This window comes from Zeugodacus cucurbitae, chromosome 4 (assembly GCF_028554725.1).
Source record: "Zeugodacus cucurbitae isolate PBARC_wt_2022May chromosome 4, idZeuCucr1.2, whole genome shotgun sequence".
Taxonomy (NCBI): Eukaryota; Metazoa; Arthropoda; class Insecta; order Diptera; family Tephritidae; genus Zeugodacus; species Zeugodacus cucurbitae.
In genome coordinates this window covers 50,014,624-50,034,549 of record NC_071669.1, presented here as the reverse complement: position 1 = coordinate 50,034,549, position 19,926 = coordinate 50,014,624, and the positions used below count along the sequence as shown (strand labels likewise).

The 19,926-nt window shown below is 36.3% G+C and overlaps 4 protein-coding genes and 1 long non-coding RNA gene across 5 annotated transcripts; 2 read left to right on the top strand and 3 right to left on the bottom strand.

Annotated features, from left to right (window-relative positions):
- Positions 1-2,377: 2,377 nt before the first annotated feature.
- Positions 2,378-4,454, top strand: LOC105210480 (microfibrillar-associated protein 1). The gene is made up of 5 exons (XM_011181481.3): positions 2,378-2,718; positions 2,780-3,252; positions 3,322-3,594; positions 3,661-3,785; positions 3,848-4,454. The coding sequence occupies exons 1-5, from the start codon at positions 2,649-2,651 to the stop codon at positions 4,281-4,283; spliced, it is 1,377 nt and encodes a 458-aa protein (XP_011179783.2). The 5' UTR covers positions 2,378-2,648; the 3' UTR covers positions 4,284-4,454.
- A 53-nt stretch (positions 4,455-4,507) lies between these two features.
- On the bottom strand, positions 4,508-5,526 carry LOC105210481 (uncharacterized protein C1orf50 homolog). The gene is made up of 4 exons (XM_011181482.3): positions 5,236-5,526; positions 5,004-5,173; positions 4,785-4,946; positions 4,508-4,723 (listed from the first exon to the last, which is right to left on the bottom strand). Exons 1-4 carry the CDS (start codon positions 5,291-5,293, stop codon positions 4,535-4,537), a joined length of 579 nt encoding a protein of 192 aa, XP_011179784.2. The 5' UTR covers positions 5,294-5,526; the 3' UTR covers positions 4,508-4,534.
- A 438-nt stretch (positions 5,527-5,964) lies between these two features.
- On the bottom strand, positions 5,965-7,811 carry LOC105210482 (very-long-chain enoyl-CoA reductase). Its single transcript, XM_011181483.3, has 5 exons — positions 7,650-7,811; positions 7,186-7,547; positions 6,657-6,873; positions 6,482-6,597; positions 5,965-6,424 (listed from the first exon to the last, which is right to left on the bottom strand). The coding sequence occupies exons 1-5, from the start codon at positions 7,653-7,655 to the stop codon at positions 6,220-6,222; spliced, it is 906 nt and encodes a 301-aa protein (XP_011179785.2). The 5' UTR covers positions 7,656-7,811; the 3' UTR covers positions 5,965-6,219.
- A 305-nt stretch (positions 7,812-8,116) lies between these two features.
- On the top strand, positions 8,117-13,262 carry LOC105210483 (erythroid differentiation-related factor 1). The gene is made up of 9 exons (XM_011181484.3): positions 8,117-8,306; positions 8,364-8,569; positions 8,717-10,875; positions 10,942-11,136; positions 11,194-11,479; positions 11,538-11,721; positions 11,782-11,909; positions 11,974-12,164; positions 12,229-13,262. Exons 1-9 carry the CDS (start codon positions 8,286-8,288, stop codon positions 12,621-12,623), a joined length of 3,765 nt encoding a protein of 1,254 aa, XP_011179786.2. The 5' UTR covers positions 8,117-8,285; the 3' UTR covers positions 12,624-13,262.
- Positions 13,263-18,352: 5,090 nt separating this feature from the next.
- LOC128921479 (uncharacterized) lies at positions 18,353-19,839 on the bottom strand. The gene is made up of 4 exons (XR_008470917.1): positions 19,288-19,839; positions 18,841-19,224; positions 18,609-18,779; positions 18,353-18,544 (listed from the first exon to the last, which is right to left on the bottom strand). It is a non-coding gene; the product is annotated as an uncharacterized LOC128921479 (long non-coding RNA).
- Positions 19,840-19,926: the final 87 nt, after the last annotated feature.

Genomic DNA, 19,926 nt, shown 5'->3' with positions numbered 1-19,926 from the left:
AATGCAGACGCTTGTGTTTTGAGTCGGTGTCGAAAAGTGAAAATAACAAATGTATCATCAATTAATTGGCAATAAATTAATGGAAAATGTTCGAAAAAAACATAAAATAAATAAATAAGTAGAGACGCAGACATTCACACACTGTCGTCGTAAGCTTTTTATGCCTTTCGCGTTGGCAGCTTCTTTCTTACTTTCATTATTTAATGAACATACAGTATGATGTTGTTGTTGTTGGTTTATTAATTAAGCAATATTTTACTAGACCTCTTTGAAGGATAATATAGAGCATAATTACTAAATGTATGTATGTTTGTATTGTTTCTTAATGAAGGCTTCTTTTTTCTTTGTTATATAACAACATGTGTATACATATGCTTATATATATATATATCTATATACTATATATATGTATATAGTATATAAAAGCTTTAACCGCCATTCATCTTAAGCATTAATCAGCATACAAAAGTCGTTATGGGCGGTTATGACCGGGTAAAACCTCATTTTCGCGGTATTCTTACTCGTGTCCATGCCTTTTTTGTTGTTACGTTGCGTGTTCTCAATGCTTTGTCAATTTTAATTGTTGCCTCGGCTATTACAAGTCGTTAAAGATAATCACTTCGAAATTTAGGTAAATATAAAGACATATGTTGTTGTTGCAAAAAAACGTAAAACTCTATACCTCATTACCTCTAATAAAATCCTTCACCCTTCTCTTTGCTTGTTTATATTTGTTTTGGTTTTTGTAGCTTGTATAACTTTAAGTCTGAACAGATAGAGATCCGGTTCCGTTCAGGCTATGTAGATCCGATTATCTCATTGCTTGAAGTCATATGTTGGATATATCGGGATCACGTCTAGATATAACATGATACAACTCGACCACTTCATCTGCGAAGGACGTTGGTTGGCCTTCCAAAACGCCTTTAGTTTAAACATCCTTCACTGTTCATTGCTCTTCTATGTATGAATGACCCGACTCCGTGTATAGTCACCTAGTTGCATACTCTCTCAACCACCAGAGGGAGTTTCAGATACATATTACGCTGATGATTGCACGATAATGACATCGGGCACTGGAATTGATGAGATGTGTTCAAAAGTGAACGGCTGCCTCCTCGAACTTTCTCGCTTCTTCACTGTGAGGATCCTGGCACTTTCTTCTGCTAAATCCACGGCGACCGTTTTTACCACCTGGACGAATGAGTACACACTGAATCTTAACATTCACCTCAATGATATATCAATACCTCCCTGAATAACCCAAAGACTTTGGGTTTCCCTTGACAGACTGCACTCCTTCACTCCACATACGTCCGCGATATTGAGCCGCAACAATATCTTCAAGTCGCTATCCGGTAGCACTTGTGGTAAGGAAAAAGAAACGTTGCTGGCCACTTAAAAGGCTATCGGCCGGCCGGTCGTCAATTACGCAACACCGGCATGGTCGTCTGGATGCAGTGCGACGCAGCAGAGAAAGGTACAGACTTACGAGACAGTTACAGAATGCCTCTTGATGTCTCCACGCCTACATAATGAGGTCGTTATGCTATCGGTAAAGGAGCATAATGAATTGTTCTCCAAGCAGTTTTTACTTCGAGGATGTTTTCGCAGAAGTCAATCATGTAGTCATCTGCTGGAAGCAGATCCGCCTCCCAGGTGCATCAAGGTATTACTCCTACAATACGTCTGCCAATGCGGACAGCTTCAGACACACCTTAAACGCCATTCACATTGGAGCCATTAAAACCTTTGCCTCCCTCCCAATGAATGTCGTCCTTGGCGTCAAACCTCCAGCCATAGCAGACGATGAGCTCGAGTTGCCACGTAAAACTGACCCTTGCGCAACTTCGTTCTGGATACTGTAGCAGGTTAAACTCCTACTTATCCAGACTGAACCCCGACATACAGAAAATATGTCCTGCATGCAATGAGTCCCCGCACGATACAAATACCTCTTAGCAAGCCCAACGAACGCAACTCATTTAAGACCCCTTTCCCTTTGGACCGACCCTGTCGAAATAGCATGTTTATTGGGCCTCTCGTAAGATGACCGCGACGACAACTAGGCTTGAGATTTCCATTTCAGCAGAGCTACTAATCATTAAAACAACAACAACAACATAGTCATAAGAACTGAGGTATTGAGTAACAACACAAAATTCGTAAAGGTTTCGAGATATAAAAATTATAACTGACCAGATTCTTTATGTTTAAATAAAAATAAATATTTAAAATGCTATTTATCATTATATTTTGGATATCATATATATTTTGTATATAAAGAATATTTTTAAAGGACAACTCCAAATGCAACCCTATGTTAAAATTGCAACCCTGTGATCTATTACAAGTACCTGAGCTATTACATTTACAAAACATATGTTTACCAACAAACTCACTTTCATAGATTTGTTTTTCAGGATAAAATATTCATTAAACAAATAAATAGCTTCCAAAAAAGTACTTAAAGTGTGACGCAAGAAGTGTTTGTTTATTCAGAGGTTGTTGACGTAGAGAGCAGGGTCTTTGAAATATAAAAAAATTGTATATCACTTCAATAATTTGCTATCAGAAAAAAGACTTTCAAGTGTCTCCTCACTTTTGCCAAGACAATTAATTTGAAATTCGTAAATTAAATTAATAAAATGAGTTCCGCTACATTGTCCGCTGCTATTCAAAGTACTGCCGGAGCTGTGCCTGTACGCAATGAAAAAGGTAAGCTCATTTAGATTTATATTTCTCAATTATTAAGTATTATCTATTCATCAAATATCAGGTGAAATATCTATGCAAAAGGTGAAAGTGCAGCGCTATGTGTCCGGCAAGCGACCAGAATATGCACAGGCCGACAGTAGTTCTGATGAATCGGATTTGGAAGATTTCATCGATCATCGCAAGCGTGCTGCGCAAGCACAACTTGAACGGCGCTCTCAGCGTGAACATGCTGAGACACGTTCAGGTGATGAAGGAGAAGTCGATGATCCACGTTTACGGCGCTTGCGTACGCGCCCAGAAGATGCGGAAGAACTTGAACGAGAGCGTCGTGAAAGGCATAGACACATACACGAACCAGAGATAGTGGAATCAGAATCAGAAGAGAGTGAACCAGAAAAACCCGAAGGCACGGTGACAAATAAAATCACACTCGCCTCTGAGTCGGACTCGGACTCAGAATTGAGTGAAGATGAGTTGGAACAACGTCGTCTGAAATTGCGACATCGTATGTTACAGCAGCAGAAGGAAGAAGAGGTAAGAATAAAATTCATGTAAATGCTTACATACATATATCATGTAATAAAAATTTAATATTATTTGTAGATTTTGCAAAAGGAAGAGGAAAAACAATCTGAATCTTCAGAAACCGAAAGTTCTGAATATGAAGAAGAGACTGAGAGTGAGGAAGATAACGAACCTCGCTTAAAACCACTTTTCGTACGTAAACGTGAACGCGCCACTATACAGGAGAAGGAACGTGAAGCACAAAAACAAAAACAGCTGGAAGCCGAGTCTAAAAGATCAGCAAAGGAGCGTAGACGTGCTACATTGCGTTTGGTGGAGGAAAGCGTGAAGAAAGATTTGGAAAAGGCTAAGGTACATTACATATTTGCTTTTCTTGTAATTAATAACTCACAACACCATCAAACCTCTTCCTTGCAGCCGGACACAGCGGAAGCCTGTATCGATGATGTGTGCACGGATGATGAGAACGATGAAGTTGAGTACGAAGCATGGAAATTGCGAGAGTTGAAACGTGTTAAACGTGATCGTGAAGAGCGTGAAAAGTATGCATTTGATATCTTGGTTATATTGACAATTTTATTAATAATTTTTATTTATCACTCAGTGCTGAACGTGAGAAACTCGAGATCGATCGTATGCGTAACTTGACTGAAGAAGAACGTCGCCAGGAACTGCGTAACAATCCCAAACTTATCACGAACAAAGCTGCCAAAGGCAAGTATAAATTCTTGCAAAAGTACTATCATCGTGGTGCTTTCTACTTGGACGAAGAGAATGATGTACTGAAACGTGACTTTGCACAAGCCACACTGGAAGATCACTTCGATAAAACCATTCTGCCTAAGGTGATGCAAGTAAAGAACTTTGGTCGTTGTGGACGTACCAAATATACACATTTGGTGGATCAAGATACAACGAAATTCGATTCCCCGTGGTATGCTGAGACGTCAAATAACATCAAATTCCACAATGAGAAAGCTGGTGGTATGAAACAAGTGTTTGATCGTCCCACCTTGTCTAAACGCAAGAAGATGGAATAGTGGCAATTACATACACATGCTTACATACATTCATAAGTATGTATAAACAATTTAAGAGATAAGCATTTTAGAAAGCTTTAGTTTTAGTGTAACAATAGAGATAAACGTTTCTTTAAAATAAATGATGTGATGATAATACGTAACAAAATGTCGCACAACAAAAACTTAAAACATGTTTTTTTCTTGTTCTGAAGCTTAGAGTTAGAATTTTTATTACACATCAATTTGCTAAATTGTTAACATTTATTTGTTTATTTATCGTTGCCAAAATCAATGGCCATGGGTATGGGACCGGAAGCTAAGGTGGTTGTTGCCAGGCATTTCTCAGCCCATTTCATCTTCTCATCACGTTCGTTTATTTTATCCAACGGCGTCCAGGATAAATCAAACTCTAATCTATAGCTGCCAAGGTACTTTTGATCGACACTCCCGCTCCATTCCTGCAAACAAAATTTAGGAATTAATTGATTTTAGACATACAAACGCACGGAGTTCACTTACTTCGGGCGAAAGCATACTGAAATAGCTCTGACCGGATTGCCGTTGATAGAGATGATAAACATGTCCAGGTTTTTTCGTGAAGTTGCATGCGGCGTTGTGTAATAATTGACTCTCCTCCGACTCCTTCAATATTTCCATAGCTTGCGCTTGCAGCATTTTAATCTAAAACACATAAATATTGTAGCAATGTTTTGCCATCAGCACTTGTACTAATCTCACCTGATCTAGTATCACACAAAGCTTCTGACATGTTCCGGATTTCAACTGCTTATCCGCATTTTGTATTTGTGTTGCTAGGGAAATTATGTCTTCCTCATTATGCATGGACACACGCAATGGATCCAATATATGCACGCCATTTGGTTGAGGATTCCGTTCAACCAACTGCGCTGTGAAATTATCACGTAATTAGCGAAAAGAAAATAGCGAAGATAGTGCAAAATGTAATTACCCTTTTTCACTGCGGTTTCATATGTCAGACGCTCCATTTCCATTGCGCTCCTTTTCATAACAAATCTAAAAAGCTTTTTATTTCAATATTTTCGTATTTGTTAAGTAGAATTGTTGCTGTAAAGCATGCAAGCACTGTCCAATATTGTTTGTTGTATCGAAAACTAAAATTCAAATAATATCGATAATTATTTTTGAAGAAGATTTCTGTATGATTAAGTGGTTTCAGCAATAAAAAGTTAAGTTAACACTTTGTGTTGAATATATCTGATTAACAGGAGGAACTCATACAAGAGAATAGCTTTGGCTAGTTATATTGGTAAATAAAATATTTGGCATATTCATTTATCGATAACTCTGTGATACCGTCTCATCACTTCAACAAAACCATATGTTTTGGTAATTTGACAGCTCCAGAAATGCACAGTGTCACAAAATAATATAATTGTTGTAAATTTAAGAAATTTGCCAAAAAACAGTAACAAAATATTACAATAATAAAAATATTAAAATAAATTGAGAGGCTGTAATACTTATCTAAAACATATTTGAGAAATGTAACTTATTGCTGATATAGCTTCTTAAACAGCTATTTGGAAATCATTGTATTTATATATGACCTTGCTATATCCCAATCATTATAAAATTCTTATCAAATACCATAATCAACAATCGAATTTCAATTTTTTATTAAAATTGTCATGTGGAGACAATTCAATAATCAAACAACTTTCATTCTCAAAACCACTACACATTTTATTATTTGTTATCAATTGATTAAGCATATGTATCGACACGACATACATATTCGCATATGCATTGACTACACCGGAGTAAGAATAAATCTAACACCTATGACAATTAAATATTAGTTTGTTCAAATGTTTTATATAAATTTGAATGCAATAAATATATTGCAATGGAAATGTTCTATGTTAGCATAACATATTGTTCATATTTGCAATAATGTTTTACTGTCAGAAATTTAAAGCACGAACGGAAAGATGGCACGGCGCCCTTTCGGGTAGTCATTGAACTCCTTCCTGTAGTTGCGGTGCTTGCCTAAAGCCCATACTGTCATTTGATAAGCACCAGCAATTGCAAAGAGTAATGCCGGTAGACATTGCGTCATTAGAGAGAATGCCACCCACGAGCCAATCTCATATGTGTAGTTAGGGCAAGAAACCAAACTGAAAGTTGGAAAAAAAATTAGTAAAGTAAAAATAAAAAGCGAAGACTACACTTACTTGAACAATTTGGTGAAGGGATTGCTATCAGGGACGGGAATTCGGCGCACTTTTGTGCCAGGTGGGCGCAAGTTGCGTAGAGCAATGTGAACTGAGAAGTTGCCTAATTCGCATATCTAATGGAAGAAAGACATTTAATTAATTCATTCATAAAGTTTTTGGTATGTTTATATACCGCGAAAGCAGCCAGAGAACCCCAAACTTGGAGACAACAGGGGCTGGTGTACAACGGATGATTGACGTGGTAGGAAACGTATGCGGTGAAGCCCCAGTAGTAACTGCAGTTTTTGAACAGATTACGAATGGGCATAGTTGCGTGCGAGAAGCGATGTACAAAAATAGTCTCCAAAACTCGCTTAACATAATGCACAATGTAGCAACCAGCTGCGATACTGTAAAAGGTATTAAAAATATAAAATTTATGCAATTTCCTAAAGTTTGCAGAGCAAAAAACAATCAATAATTAATGCAAAATTTGATCAGCGCTTGTGCAACTTCGCATAGCAATCTCAGCGACTGCCGCTCGACCACGGCGAAGACGAACCATAGCAAAACGTGAAAAATTAAAAAGGTTAAACTGGGTCGCCGCTTTTGTTGTTGTATTCATTGTTGCTATCTGTTTGCTTTTCACGTTTATGCGTTGTGCAGCGTTAATGACAGCCACTAGAGCTCACTAGGGGAAAGTTCAACATTGACAAACTTACTGTGCCGTTAATGAAATTGGTGTATCTGCTGCTTCACCATAGATAAAACTGGGACGTCCATAGAAGATAAGGTAAACGAAAAGAGGACCTGCGTACTCAGCCAAAAATACTGTCTTCCATCCAATTTGTGGACCGAGATCTTTAATGTAAACTTTATTAGATTTTCCTACATTAGCCGACTCCAATGTATCAGTTTCCTTGAGCGCTTTGCCACGAGGCTCCAATCGTAAGGACTGTCGCTCCGGTGCCGGTGTGCTTCGGAATTGTTTATGTATAATATAACATAAATCGCCAACCGTAGTATTGGCCGGAACTTGACATCTTCCAAAAGATTTGGAGCCACTTGTTGACAATACTTCAATCTAGTTAATAAAAATTAATATTATTAGCATAATTATATTTTCCGAATTATCCTTTCAGGAAGTAGTTATTCGAATATATTTGTTTTATATGCTTTAACTTACATCCATTATGCAAATATATACCAATTTTATTGACACACGGAATGCAAATATTGGTCAAGTTATATTCACTGTCAACAGCAATTTGTGTGAATTCCACTACACCGTTTTGTTAAATGCGCTATGCACAAATCGTTGCTATGAAAATTTCGAAGTTTATTCGAACTGAAAACAGTGAAATCAAAGTTCAGTCGATTATTGAAAAGTGTTGTCATCACCTTGATTTTTGGCTTTCAAGTTATCGATAAATTCACTGAATGAAATCCTGTATGAACAACTAATATTTAAATTATAAATACTTTTTTATTATAAATATAAAAAATCTCATGCAATTTTTTGAAGAGTTGGTTTAATAAAATTAGTTATCTGTGCACTTAAACATATTCAGGCAACTTTTATTTTTATCCCAAACACACTCTCGATAAACAGCATTGGTCCGGTTTTATTCAATTCCTTCATGTCTTATACGTAAATATTGTAACGATTCCTTTAACATGTGATTCTTCTGGAAACGAATCGAAGTTAAAAGCGAATAAACATCTGATTGGACGTTCTTAAATTGAAAATTAAACAAAATCATTTATCAAGCGTTAAATAAATTTAATTTAAACATTGGTATGTTAATAAATACTATACAATATGACTGACAGTGGAGAAGAGGTAAGAACTATCAAAGAAATGGAAACAGATATTACAATTTCATCTGGTCTTTTACAGATTGAATTGTGTCAGAATGTCGGACCGCATGAACTGGTGGAAGTGAAATCCAAGGCAGTGGTTAAGTTTTCCGCAGTGCAGGTGCCAGTAAGCTTTAATCGTCTACAATGTAACACCAATTTGAATTTGCCACCTTCTAATTGGTTGACTACATCGGATAAAAGTGGACTACATCAAGCGCTCTACCAATCGCCCGGTTTTGCAAGGTGAGTCATTTGACAGTATTTTTAAAATCCTTCATTTCGAACTTGACTGAGTTCGAGTGGAGGTGGCAAACTTTGCCAACCCTCTATTGACGCTGCTACAACAATAACGTCTTTTATATTACATATTTACATATTTACTACCTACAGCTTCAGCATTGCACACATGTTTCCCGACTGTGTTGGCGAAGTGGACGTTGTTACTGATGCAGAAAACATAAAACGACTTTTGAAGATGCCCTATACATCGAAAAGCGCTATCAGTATGATTGTGCATAAGGTGGGCAACACATTGCTACTGGATGAGTTTGACATACAGAAGTACTTGTTGCGTAAAGCCGATGACGATTGGAAATGGCTACGCACTTTTATATTAGAGCATATACTGGCTTATGGTGAAAAAAATCACAGCTTCTGTCTGAAAGACAAATCGCGTGAAGCGTTACAAACGAAAAATTTGCTCTCGAAATTCCTTTACTACAGTTTGAAGCAATCGGGCGCTGAAGAGCCTGAACAGGAAGCACAACGCACACGACCGGTGCTACCCATTACTGGTCCCGTATTACCTGAACCCAAAGTGGAGGAGAATGTGCCAGATCCCAAATCGAGTCATGTCTTCAATCGCAATGTGCTCTGGACATTTGAAGACATACGAATGCTCATCGGTACTGATATGCCGATTTTCGGTGGACCCAATCGTCCATGCATTAGTCTGAGATTACGTGACATGGCTAAGCCCATCAATGTGCTAACCGGTATTGACTATTGGCTCGACAATTTGATGTGTAATGTGCCGGAGGTGGTCATGTGTTATCACTTGGATGGTATTGTGCAGAAATATGAAATTATCAAAACGGAGGATCTACCTTACCTCGAGAATTCACAGTTTTCACCACAAGTAGTGCGCAATGTTGCACAAAATATACTCTCATTCTTAAAAGCGAACGCAACCAAAGCTGGACATACTTATTGGCTGTTTAAAGGGCGCAATGATGACGTTGTGAAACTGTATGATCTCACAACACTCTGCCAAAAAGACACCGAAGCAAATAGGTGTGAAGAAAAACAGGAAAATCCTTTCACCGTGCCTGTAGCCATGCTGCTCTACACCGTGGCGCGTAATATGAAGAATACGGCTACACAGATAACACCAAAGATGGCAGGCAACATAAAAGCTTTGCTGGATAACTGCATTAAGCTGCTGTCCAAGGAGAAATATCCACAGATTGTAACGTCCTCTCACTATATACTGTCCGATTTGCACGTGCCGGCCGGCATCGATCCCAAAGCGCCGAAATTCGATAACTCCGATATGGATTCCGACACGCAATCTGTTTACGAAGAAGATGAAGAAGGTGATTCGGGTAGTGACGATGATTTCAATTTGAATGACGTGCACAATGAGCTAAGTGAAAATGTTGAGCACAGCGACAATGTGGCAATGAAACAGATTTGTGATACGCTCAAAGAATTAAATCTTGATGCGCACATGAAAAATGGAAAACGTGCTGCGCGTGCGCCATCACCGCTGCAGGCTAGCACAGAGGAACGTTGTCGCATCTCATTGGAGCATATCAGTGCCGGCATCGCGTGCTTGAAATTCTTCAACACCAGTGAAGAGAAATTCATAAAAGAAAGTGAAGTGCGTGCCAAGGATGAAGAAAAGCAACGTATACTGCATGAGGAACAACATCCGAATATGGCGAAACCCTTCAAACCGATACCGCTGCCTTATGAAAGCCTCAGCAAGCAGGGGTTGAATGGTGAGGATGAAGCAATTAAAAATGACGTTGACGAAGCTGCCGACGACAACCATTCGGTACATAGTGAGAAGGAGAAAAAGTCGAAAAAATCAAAAGTGAAGCGCGGTAAGGGCAAGGAGTTGAAAGAGAGTCAAAATGCCAAGGTCGACGCCAATCAAGCGCAAGGCCAGCCACAACCAGAAGACAAACGCATTGCCACGAAATTTAATACACAACATTTCGGCTCTTGGAATGTGCACTTGAAGTTGCTGTTGCTGGAGAAGGCTTGCCTGACATACGCCACCTACGCAGAATATCATTATGTGGAGCAGAAATACGGTAGATGCTTAAAGGCAATCTATATGGCCTGTCGCTGTCAGCAGGTGGTGCTGAAGTATATGTCTGACATAGTATCGCAAAAGAGTTGTTTGCTGGGACGCGCCGGCGATTGTTTCTTCCAAATGGCTAAAAATTGGCAGGACATTGACAGTTACATCGAGCAATTCAATGAAGATTCGGAAATCGCACAGAATATCAATAATGAGTTAGTTAAAGACCTTAATGGTGGTAAGTAGTTAATGGAATTGTAAATATAGTTCTGTTAATCTATATAAACTTAACCTCACTTTGTAGACGATATCATTGAATTGATCACTCCAGTGGCTAATATTGAACACTTAATGTTGTCCAGCTGCAAATGTTATGAGAATGCCATTGAATGCATTAATGAGGTTAATGGCACAGACGAAGATGCCAAGAGTGAGTTGTTGCGTCGTTTGGGTAATGTGCGCAATGAGCTGGGTCTAAAGTACATGTTTTGGGCGCAAGGTAAGCACTTCAAGGTCTCATATATATTAAATAAATTTTTGCTTTTGAATTTTTTAGAGGAATATGCAAAAGATATGGAGCGAAAAACAAATAAGTCGCCGGACGAGTCTACCGAAACTGATAGCTCTGACAAAAGTCAAACTGACGAAACAGAGAAAGACAAAGTGTCAGAGAAATCCGAGGAACCAGTATATATGAAATTGGCAATGAAGTCGTATGACTGCCTTATACGCGGCATTTCAGCGTTTAACGAGGTGCAAGACAATGTTAATCTGGCATTTTTATATTGCAATATGGGTCGCTTCATGCGTTTTCGTGCGCACCTCTATCTGCCTGAAGAGAAGTATGTATATAATTTAACAAATTTTTCTTAATATTAACTAATTGTTTGAATTTCACAGCATTGACTTTGTGCGCAAACAGAAGATGTTCTACAATGAAGCCTTTTCGAACTATGAAAAAGCCAAAGATGTGCTGGGCTCACGAAAATGCAGTGTGGAACTGTGGGATTTGGTGAACTGGGAGCTGTCAACTGCCACATTTACCTTAGCGAAGCAATTACAAGATTTTAGCACGGCTGATGAGGTAAAATAATATATATAAATATAAATAATTTAAAATATTAAATGTGTTTGCGCTTCGCAGGCTACACGCGCTGAATTGGAGAAACAAGTATTGGATTTGTTGCAGAAATCACTAAAGCTTTGTGATTTAGAGCATACCGGCTCAAGACAGATACTCTACACTTATCGCTCTGGTCTAATACATAAGCGGTGCGTTTGCTTTTACCTTTTTTGAAATTATAATTTTTTATAACCTCACTTTTTTTCCTTACAGCATCGCATCATTTCATTATAGTCAATTGCGTAATAGCTGCACTGACTGCGCTTCAATATCAAAAACCACATTACAACTGTGCAAACATCACTATGAGCGCGCCGCTGCTATATTAGACAGCTTGCGCGAGTCTAGCGATTATTTGGTTGTGCAACTTGAACGTATTTCACTGCAAGAATTCTTAGCTGAAAGTATGTAGTACATACATTTTATATATATATAATTTGAATATTTACAATTTTACTTATATTACAGCGTCACCGCATATTGCTCAAAAGATTAAACACCTACAAGCTGCCCTTACTTTGTGTCTCAAGTCAAATGTGGTATTCGAATATGCCTTAACCACAAGTAACGCCACAGAGAGTAACACAACGAACGATGAGTTCTGCAAACATATGCTATTATTTGAGAGTCGTTTGCAAAACACATTAAAAACATTGATAAAGATGCTGCTCAACGGCAAGGACCCTAAGAAACTAGTAGAACTTTATAAGAAAATGTATATGACAACTTTGACATGCAAGCGTACAGCAGAGGAGCAGCAGCGTGCGTCAGTAGAACAGCTAGCGCAGCACTATTCCACTTTAATGCAGCGTCTGAATGAGCTGGAGCAGTCACATAAGCCGCATGCAGCTGAAAAGCTTTAAGCGCCAGCAATTGCTTCTATTCTACACAACTAAAGTCTAAATAAATCATATTCAATATGACTGGCTATGAAATCTCGCATAAGCGTAACATTACGTCGTAATTAATTTTAAGTTATTTTGTTTATGGTCTCCTTAACTGAATTCAATTCGACCGTAAACCTTGCTTTGTGCAGAAACGCTGGTGTTGACATTAAACTAGCATTGTGGTAAGACCATGTAATGAATTACTTATGTAACATTAGTATTAAGTTCTTTTTATAATTTTAACAAATTAATGAATAACGTAACTATTTTTGTACCGTTGGACCATAACTCTTGCGCTGGAGGGGTTACATAGATTGTAGTACAACTGAATTTGTTTGTTCGCTCTTATATTTTAATTATATTTTGTAGTACCGAAAGTAAATAAAAATGCATTTAATTTCCTCTTTGCAATTATCGAACTTTGTACTTAACTAAAGGTATTGCATGTTGTCTAACCGTTGCCCCTTACTTATATTAATATTTAACTAACTATTAAATGGATTAAATTAATCTTATAAAAGTCATTCACTTGTTATTGAATTGAAATAAATGCTGTATTCAACTTTCAATTTTCAATAAAAAATGAGCGTTGTGATTAACACAGAAATGCACAAAAAAAAATTCAATATATTGTGTTTTATTATGGTTGCAGGCGTATTTAATTATGGTTATTTTTTAATAACAAAATATAGTTAATTATGACGCAAAATTAATATTTATTTATAATGTCTCATAAAGAATTATCAAAAACTTTAAATGTAGCGAGCAACGAATAGCGAGATTTTGACAAGGTCAAATTCCGTCAACAAACCAACATTGTTTACATTTTTAACAGCAGCAAAGCTGTAGCAGAGTATGTTAATGTTCTCTTAACAGCATCTGCCCTGTTGTGTGTATATACCCCGCAGTAAAATTAAGAACCAATCATATCTCGTTTCGTTTAGATATTTACTACATATATATGTATATGTTTAGAGTAGTGTATATGCATGGGTGTGCGAGCGTGTTTTGCGTATAAATAGGGATGGGCGGAGACTTAGCATGAGTGTTGCCAGTAGTGTTTATTTTCATAATATTTTTTTTATATTATAAAAATAAAATTTAAATCAAATTGAAGATTTTAAAACTCAAAATCTCTTCATTGTCAAGATATTTGACAGCGTTTCAATACATAAAAACGCGGTATTCAAAGACGAGCACAAACGACACAAGCTTTTGCATTAATTCGTTTTTATACTCTCGCAACAAAAGTTGCTAAGAGAGTATTATAGTTTTGTTCACATAACGGGTGTTTGTAAGTTATATATATCAAAATGATCATGGTGACGAGACGAGTCAAAATCCGAATGTCTGTCTGTCTGTCTGTCCGTCTGTCCGTCCGTGCAACGGATAACTTGAGTAAAAATTTAGATATCCTAATGAAACTTGGAACACATGTTCCTTGGGACCATGAGAAGGTTGCTTTCTCGAGTTATGCGCTTAGCAACACATTTAGCGATTCATTTTTATATTATAGATGAAAAAACTGTTATAACCAAAAGCACAATAAAACAAGTAAGGAAAGGCTAAGTTCGGGTGCAACCCAACATTTTATACTCTCGCAATTTATTGATGTAATTTTATTAAGATAACATACAATTTTACCCATACATTCGTCATAAAGTCCACTAGAATAACGAAAATCATAATATGTAGTATATGAAGGCTAAGGTAATTCCTGAATCGATTTCACTCATTTTCACCAACATGGTATAACGGGAATAGGGGCAACTTGGCACCTGTTAGTAGGCAGACAAACGGCACATTCGTCTGAAATTACTCCTAAATTGCCAATCAATGAAACAACAGTCTGCAAAATCGCCGAAACTATCGTTATAGCGAATGTTTTCCAGATATTAAAGAAGAGGAATATTAAAGAATGGAAGCACTGCACAAGACTATAAAAGATTTACGAGACAACCAATATATTTTTGGTGAAGCCATGATTCTGTTGGCAGGTGATTTACGCCACTCTCATCCAGTTATTGATGAAATGGTAGGGTCTCAGTTTACACATCGACAGATTAATAACATTTACAACAGATTTCTATCACTTCATGGACTCGAAGGAGGAGCTTATTCATCGTGTTCTTCCTGACATAATAAAAATAATAAATGGCTGATTGAATGACCTATATTGGTGGTAAAAAACAAAGGAGAGTTGACACAGCTACAAACCAGGATGACGCAGTCAATTATCCCACGGACTATTTAGAATTGCCTGGACTATGACCACTCACTTTGCAATTAATAGTAGTGTGAGTTGTCAACATGCTGCGTAACATAAATCAATCTCGACTTTGCAATCACTATATTGAACAATTTAGCCACAAACACGTGTGGCCGGGTCTGCTAGTTATAAAGAGAATTGAATATTTTTTTATTAAAATATTTAAATTTTTTTTTGCAAAAAAACTAAATTTCCTGAATTTACGTAATATTTTGTGATTTTTAGAGATTTCATTTTTAAATGATAGATTTTTCACAAAAACATTCTGGCAACACTGCTGAACATAAGTAAGTACATCTCTGAATATAAGTAAGTCAGTATGTATATACATATATGCAAATACCTACAACAATTGTTGTTCCTGCAGCAACACATACATTTGTGTATGTATCCTCCATTAAAATTGATAACCGGTCGGTACAGTTCTGAACCAATCATTTCGCGTATGAATCAGCGGTCGACAAACTTACACATCCAAGTGATTTATTTTGTGAGATTGTTGCGTGTTGAGAGCAACTCAAATGTTCCCAATTGCATTCTACTGGTCCCGTACTTTTTAATTTAAGTGAAATTAGGCCCATGACTGGTTTCTTAAGAATTGCTTTTCTGTTAAAATAATACGCAAACAAATTTCAGAAGTTCCTTTTCAGCTAACTATACAATCTTTTATAATTTTAGAAGTATTAAAACAAATTAACAAGGGAATGGTATTACAGTTATAATTAATGGTACATAATACATACATATGTACAAATGTATGTTTATTTTTCCTTTTATTTTTGTTAAATATATTGACATGAAAAACATTAGTTTATTTCGAAAAAATAATTTTTTTTTGATTTTTGAAATTTAAATGTTGGCTACAGTAGTAGCTGGTATCACTGATTTATTTTGTGATTTCTTATCAACCATTTTTGTATGAAAAATATGCTTAAACAAATTTTAAAAGCTCTCTTTATTTATTGTTCACGTATACTACCTACAGTTTAAACACTTTATAATTTTTTGAACTAAATTGAAAATATCCAAAAACAGGAGAGAGCATAATTAAAAACCGACTACCAGACTTATTACAACAATTGATTGTTGAGTTATGGACCAGAGTTCGGCACGAGAGGAATTGTAACTGAGTAGGTGAGCACGAAAGAAAAGATACCCAGTGAGAACTCTGGGACCTTACATTTTGAGAATATTTTCCATGCATTTTTGTGTTAATTTCTTAATTTTAGTTATTTTATTATTAAAACAAATATATTAGATCATAAAAACCTTACTGTCTTTAAACAGCTTAAAACCATAATTATATTCTATAACATTAAACGACATGCATAACAGTAAGGCATTTCGTGCAGGGCACTTATGCAAAGTGCCACAGGCATGCGCGATGTTCATTCGTTGCTGGTTCGACCAAAGACAAAGATGACGGTTCGACAACGACTGAAGGGAATGAGAGCGTAAGCGTACGTGCGATGCGAAGTCGGCACAATTATACCAGCCGATCACTGGTCTAAAATTTAGACCGATGATAGCTATATACATACATACCTCATCCAGTAATAGAGAAAAAGGAGAGGTGCATATGTTTGAATCAAAGACTCCAGTCTTTGGAGTTAAACCTCATTTGTATCGATTAGAACCCAACCGAATTCCGTGTTCCGTGCGATTACGGTTCCCTTTTCGGGTGTGTATAAAACGGCTAGAGTTAAGTGATTAAATTTCTTAATTCCTGCAATTACTCAATTATTTCGAATTGGTTTAATCAAGACTCGTATTTTGTGACATCTACCGTCGGGTTTGAGTTCGACCATTCTTTCTTCCACAGACACACACATACACACACTTTACATGGCAGCTGAAAGAGGCAATCCGATGTGTCTTTTGTTGTTTTAATACTACAAGCTCTTCACACAATAGCTTTTCTATAAAAACAAAACAAAAGAAGACAAACTGATTTCGGACTTGTCATCGTTTATGGCAAACGATGCATGAAAAAGTAAACAAAATGATAATATGATTGTTTATATTCGTTTATTCGTTGCGAAAATTAGCATTCTTTGTGAAAAGAAGTTCTTATAATTAAAATTTAGTGTATTTTAAGCAACAAAATGTTTATAAAGTAATTTGAAAAGGTGGTTAAACGAGTTTAATATGAAAAAATAAATTTAGTGGTTCTAAGAGCCGAGAAAAAAGTGCATCTAAATTTGCCAAATATATAATACTATGATATTGTTGTGATTTCTAATTGCGAACACATTGTGGAAGAATGGAGTTCTGAAATTCCATTTTTTTTTTTCAAATTGGTATTTTAAAGTAATTCTATTTTTTCTCGACTCATTTTATTAAATTTGGAAAATGTTTTAAAAAGAAACACACAAATTTCTGGTTAGATTTTATTAACATAACCTCAGAAGGGTTGTCAAAAAATAGTGAGAAAGCTTTTTACTTACCAAATCTTTTAGACGACGACAAGCGACGAACGACATCTGTCAAATATTAAAATACACGTGTTCTTATGGGCACAGCTTTTTAGACAACAGCACGACTTCGCGACAAAATGGTTGAAGTCTTCGTTTCTAATTTTGCCGACAACAATGGCAGCTGAAGAGTTGCCACTAATATATGAAATGTAAAATGGTTCAAAGTTCTAACAAGTATGACGTTATTTTGCCAACTGAAGAATAAAATATCTTTGAAATATCATTTGTAATAACACTTGATTATTTAAAACAAATAAACCGTCCTCTTTATACATTTTTTGTACTTTTTTGTAATTTTAATTTGAACAAAATAAGTAAATTTTATTGAAGTGTAAGGTTACAGTACGGCAAGAATGAAATAGCTGTTTGATATGTCGCTGCCGTCGTCAAAATGTTCAAGACGCTGGCTTCAAAGCGACATTTGCAGTCGACCGTCGCTAAGTCGTGTCGTTGTTCAACACTTGAATCATGTACCCTGCAAGACAGGTACCGGCGAATTCTCCGGCGAAATGCCAGGGAGCGGTACCCGCAGTTTCAATGAAAGTTTCTATGCCATTCTTAAGGGCGAATTGACAAAAGTACCCGAAACTATTGTGTATCGTTCATCCCTTTCTTGGACATTACATTCATCATTTAGCAATGTATATATACCTCTTGCACAATTTGGGGAATGGTATTGGTACAATCACGGGTGAAAGACCCAAAACTGCGAACCAAAACTGCGAACCAAAACTCCACGTGAACTTTCAGTACTGCGACCCACAAAAGCCCAGAAACTATACCTTCTGTTTTCGGTTAGTTCTACCAAAATCCCAAATGAGAATTTAATAACAAACTCATTAATTATATTACATATTTATTGAAAATATCATGCAATTTAGGTGTTTATTATTATATTTACTTTATACATATATCATCGTACTACACTATATAAATATGTATAAAGAATGGAATAGTTGAACAATTTTTGCTATCGGACAAAGGCTGGAGGAAGAGTGGCAAATCTCAGATACCCCGTGCGGGCTGGAAGTGTAAGCTGCGCACATTATGTGAGGACTCTTTTGGTTTCTTTCGGAGTTTTTATAAGATCTCATTAATTTATAAGATCTCATTAATTTCACTAGTACAAGATTCATCTGGGAGGAGGGTTTCTATAAAATATAAAGTAATATTTGAATTTTTATAAAGTTTGTAATAAAAGTTGGTAATAATTACCTTATGTTTCAGGAATTCTAAATCTAACACGGCACCGTTCAAGTCTTAACATCCATGCTCTTGCTGTAGTATTTCCATTGAACTAATTTCGGTGAATTTATGTCCTTGTAAAGCGATACAACAACGTTATGATTCCTCAATACAAGGTGAAAATGAATCAAAAAAGTCCTCCTAATTAAAGATACAAAAAGTTTTTAAATTTCTATGAGCACAAACATTCACTTAAATTTACCCTTTAATTTCTGTGTTTTAGCTGCTAATAGCACGGCCAAGTGCCGGTAAGCTCAAAGATACTGAAACTGCTTTGCCTTCTAGCTCATTGGCAAAACCCAGTTGACACACATCGTGATAATAAACTGTTTCAAAAGCACCTAAACCATGTCGTTCCAATTCTCGTGCTTGTGTTGACCAAAAGGTTTAATTGCATGCAAAAAACTGACATTAAACATAATATCTGGTGTGTGAATGATTTGTGTTCCATGTAGCAGCGTTTGCGTCCATAGTTTTGGATTTGCTTGCAGCACATATTCCATCGCTTCGAAAGTTCTACGCTGCTACAATAAGTGACACCAATAAGTTTGCGTACCTTTAACGCGCCATATGAGGTTTGAAATATCTGTGTGGAAAATTAATTAGAATTTAAGGTAAGATAATTTTATTATAATCAAAAATTATTTACGTATTCAATGGTTTCGCCATTCTATTGCGAGCTTCGTATTGATAGTGCAATGAAGTATTACTGTATCACCCTCTTCAATTCCATATTTTGGCCTTAGAAAACTTTTATTTTACGTTTTACTTATTTAAAAATGCGTGCTTCAATAATTTATACTTTAATTAGGCTGCAGATCACTGAATTAAATAAAACACGCAAAATAATAGTTCACAAGCAGCCATGATATAGCTCAAAACAAAACTTGTTCAAACACACGAGAACTTTGGTTGTTTCTTTCTATCATTCAGGGTGCTGTATGAGAGAAGAGTTGAGTTAAATGTTTATGCACATTTTACCCTTTGTTGTGTATGTGTGTATGTAGTGGTGTTATTAAAATTTCTTTGAATGTGTCGGAGTTTCAGTACCCATGACTTGCTGGGTAATTGAATTATGTCGACAATTCAAAACAATATGTAAAAAGTGCTTTAATTCGTAATGTCAAAATCAACTATTTTGTTTAGTTTCTATGATTCAAAAATATACATATGTTTAATTTTACATTTTCCTTTTGGACTGATAAATCTTTCTAAATCAGCGCTTTAATCGTGCAAAGGCCGGTTAGTTGAGCAATTATTTAATGTGCGAAAATGCTATTACATGAGT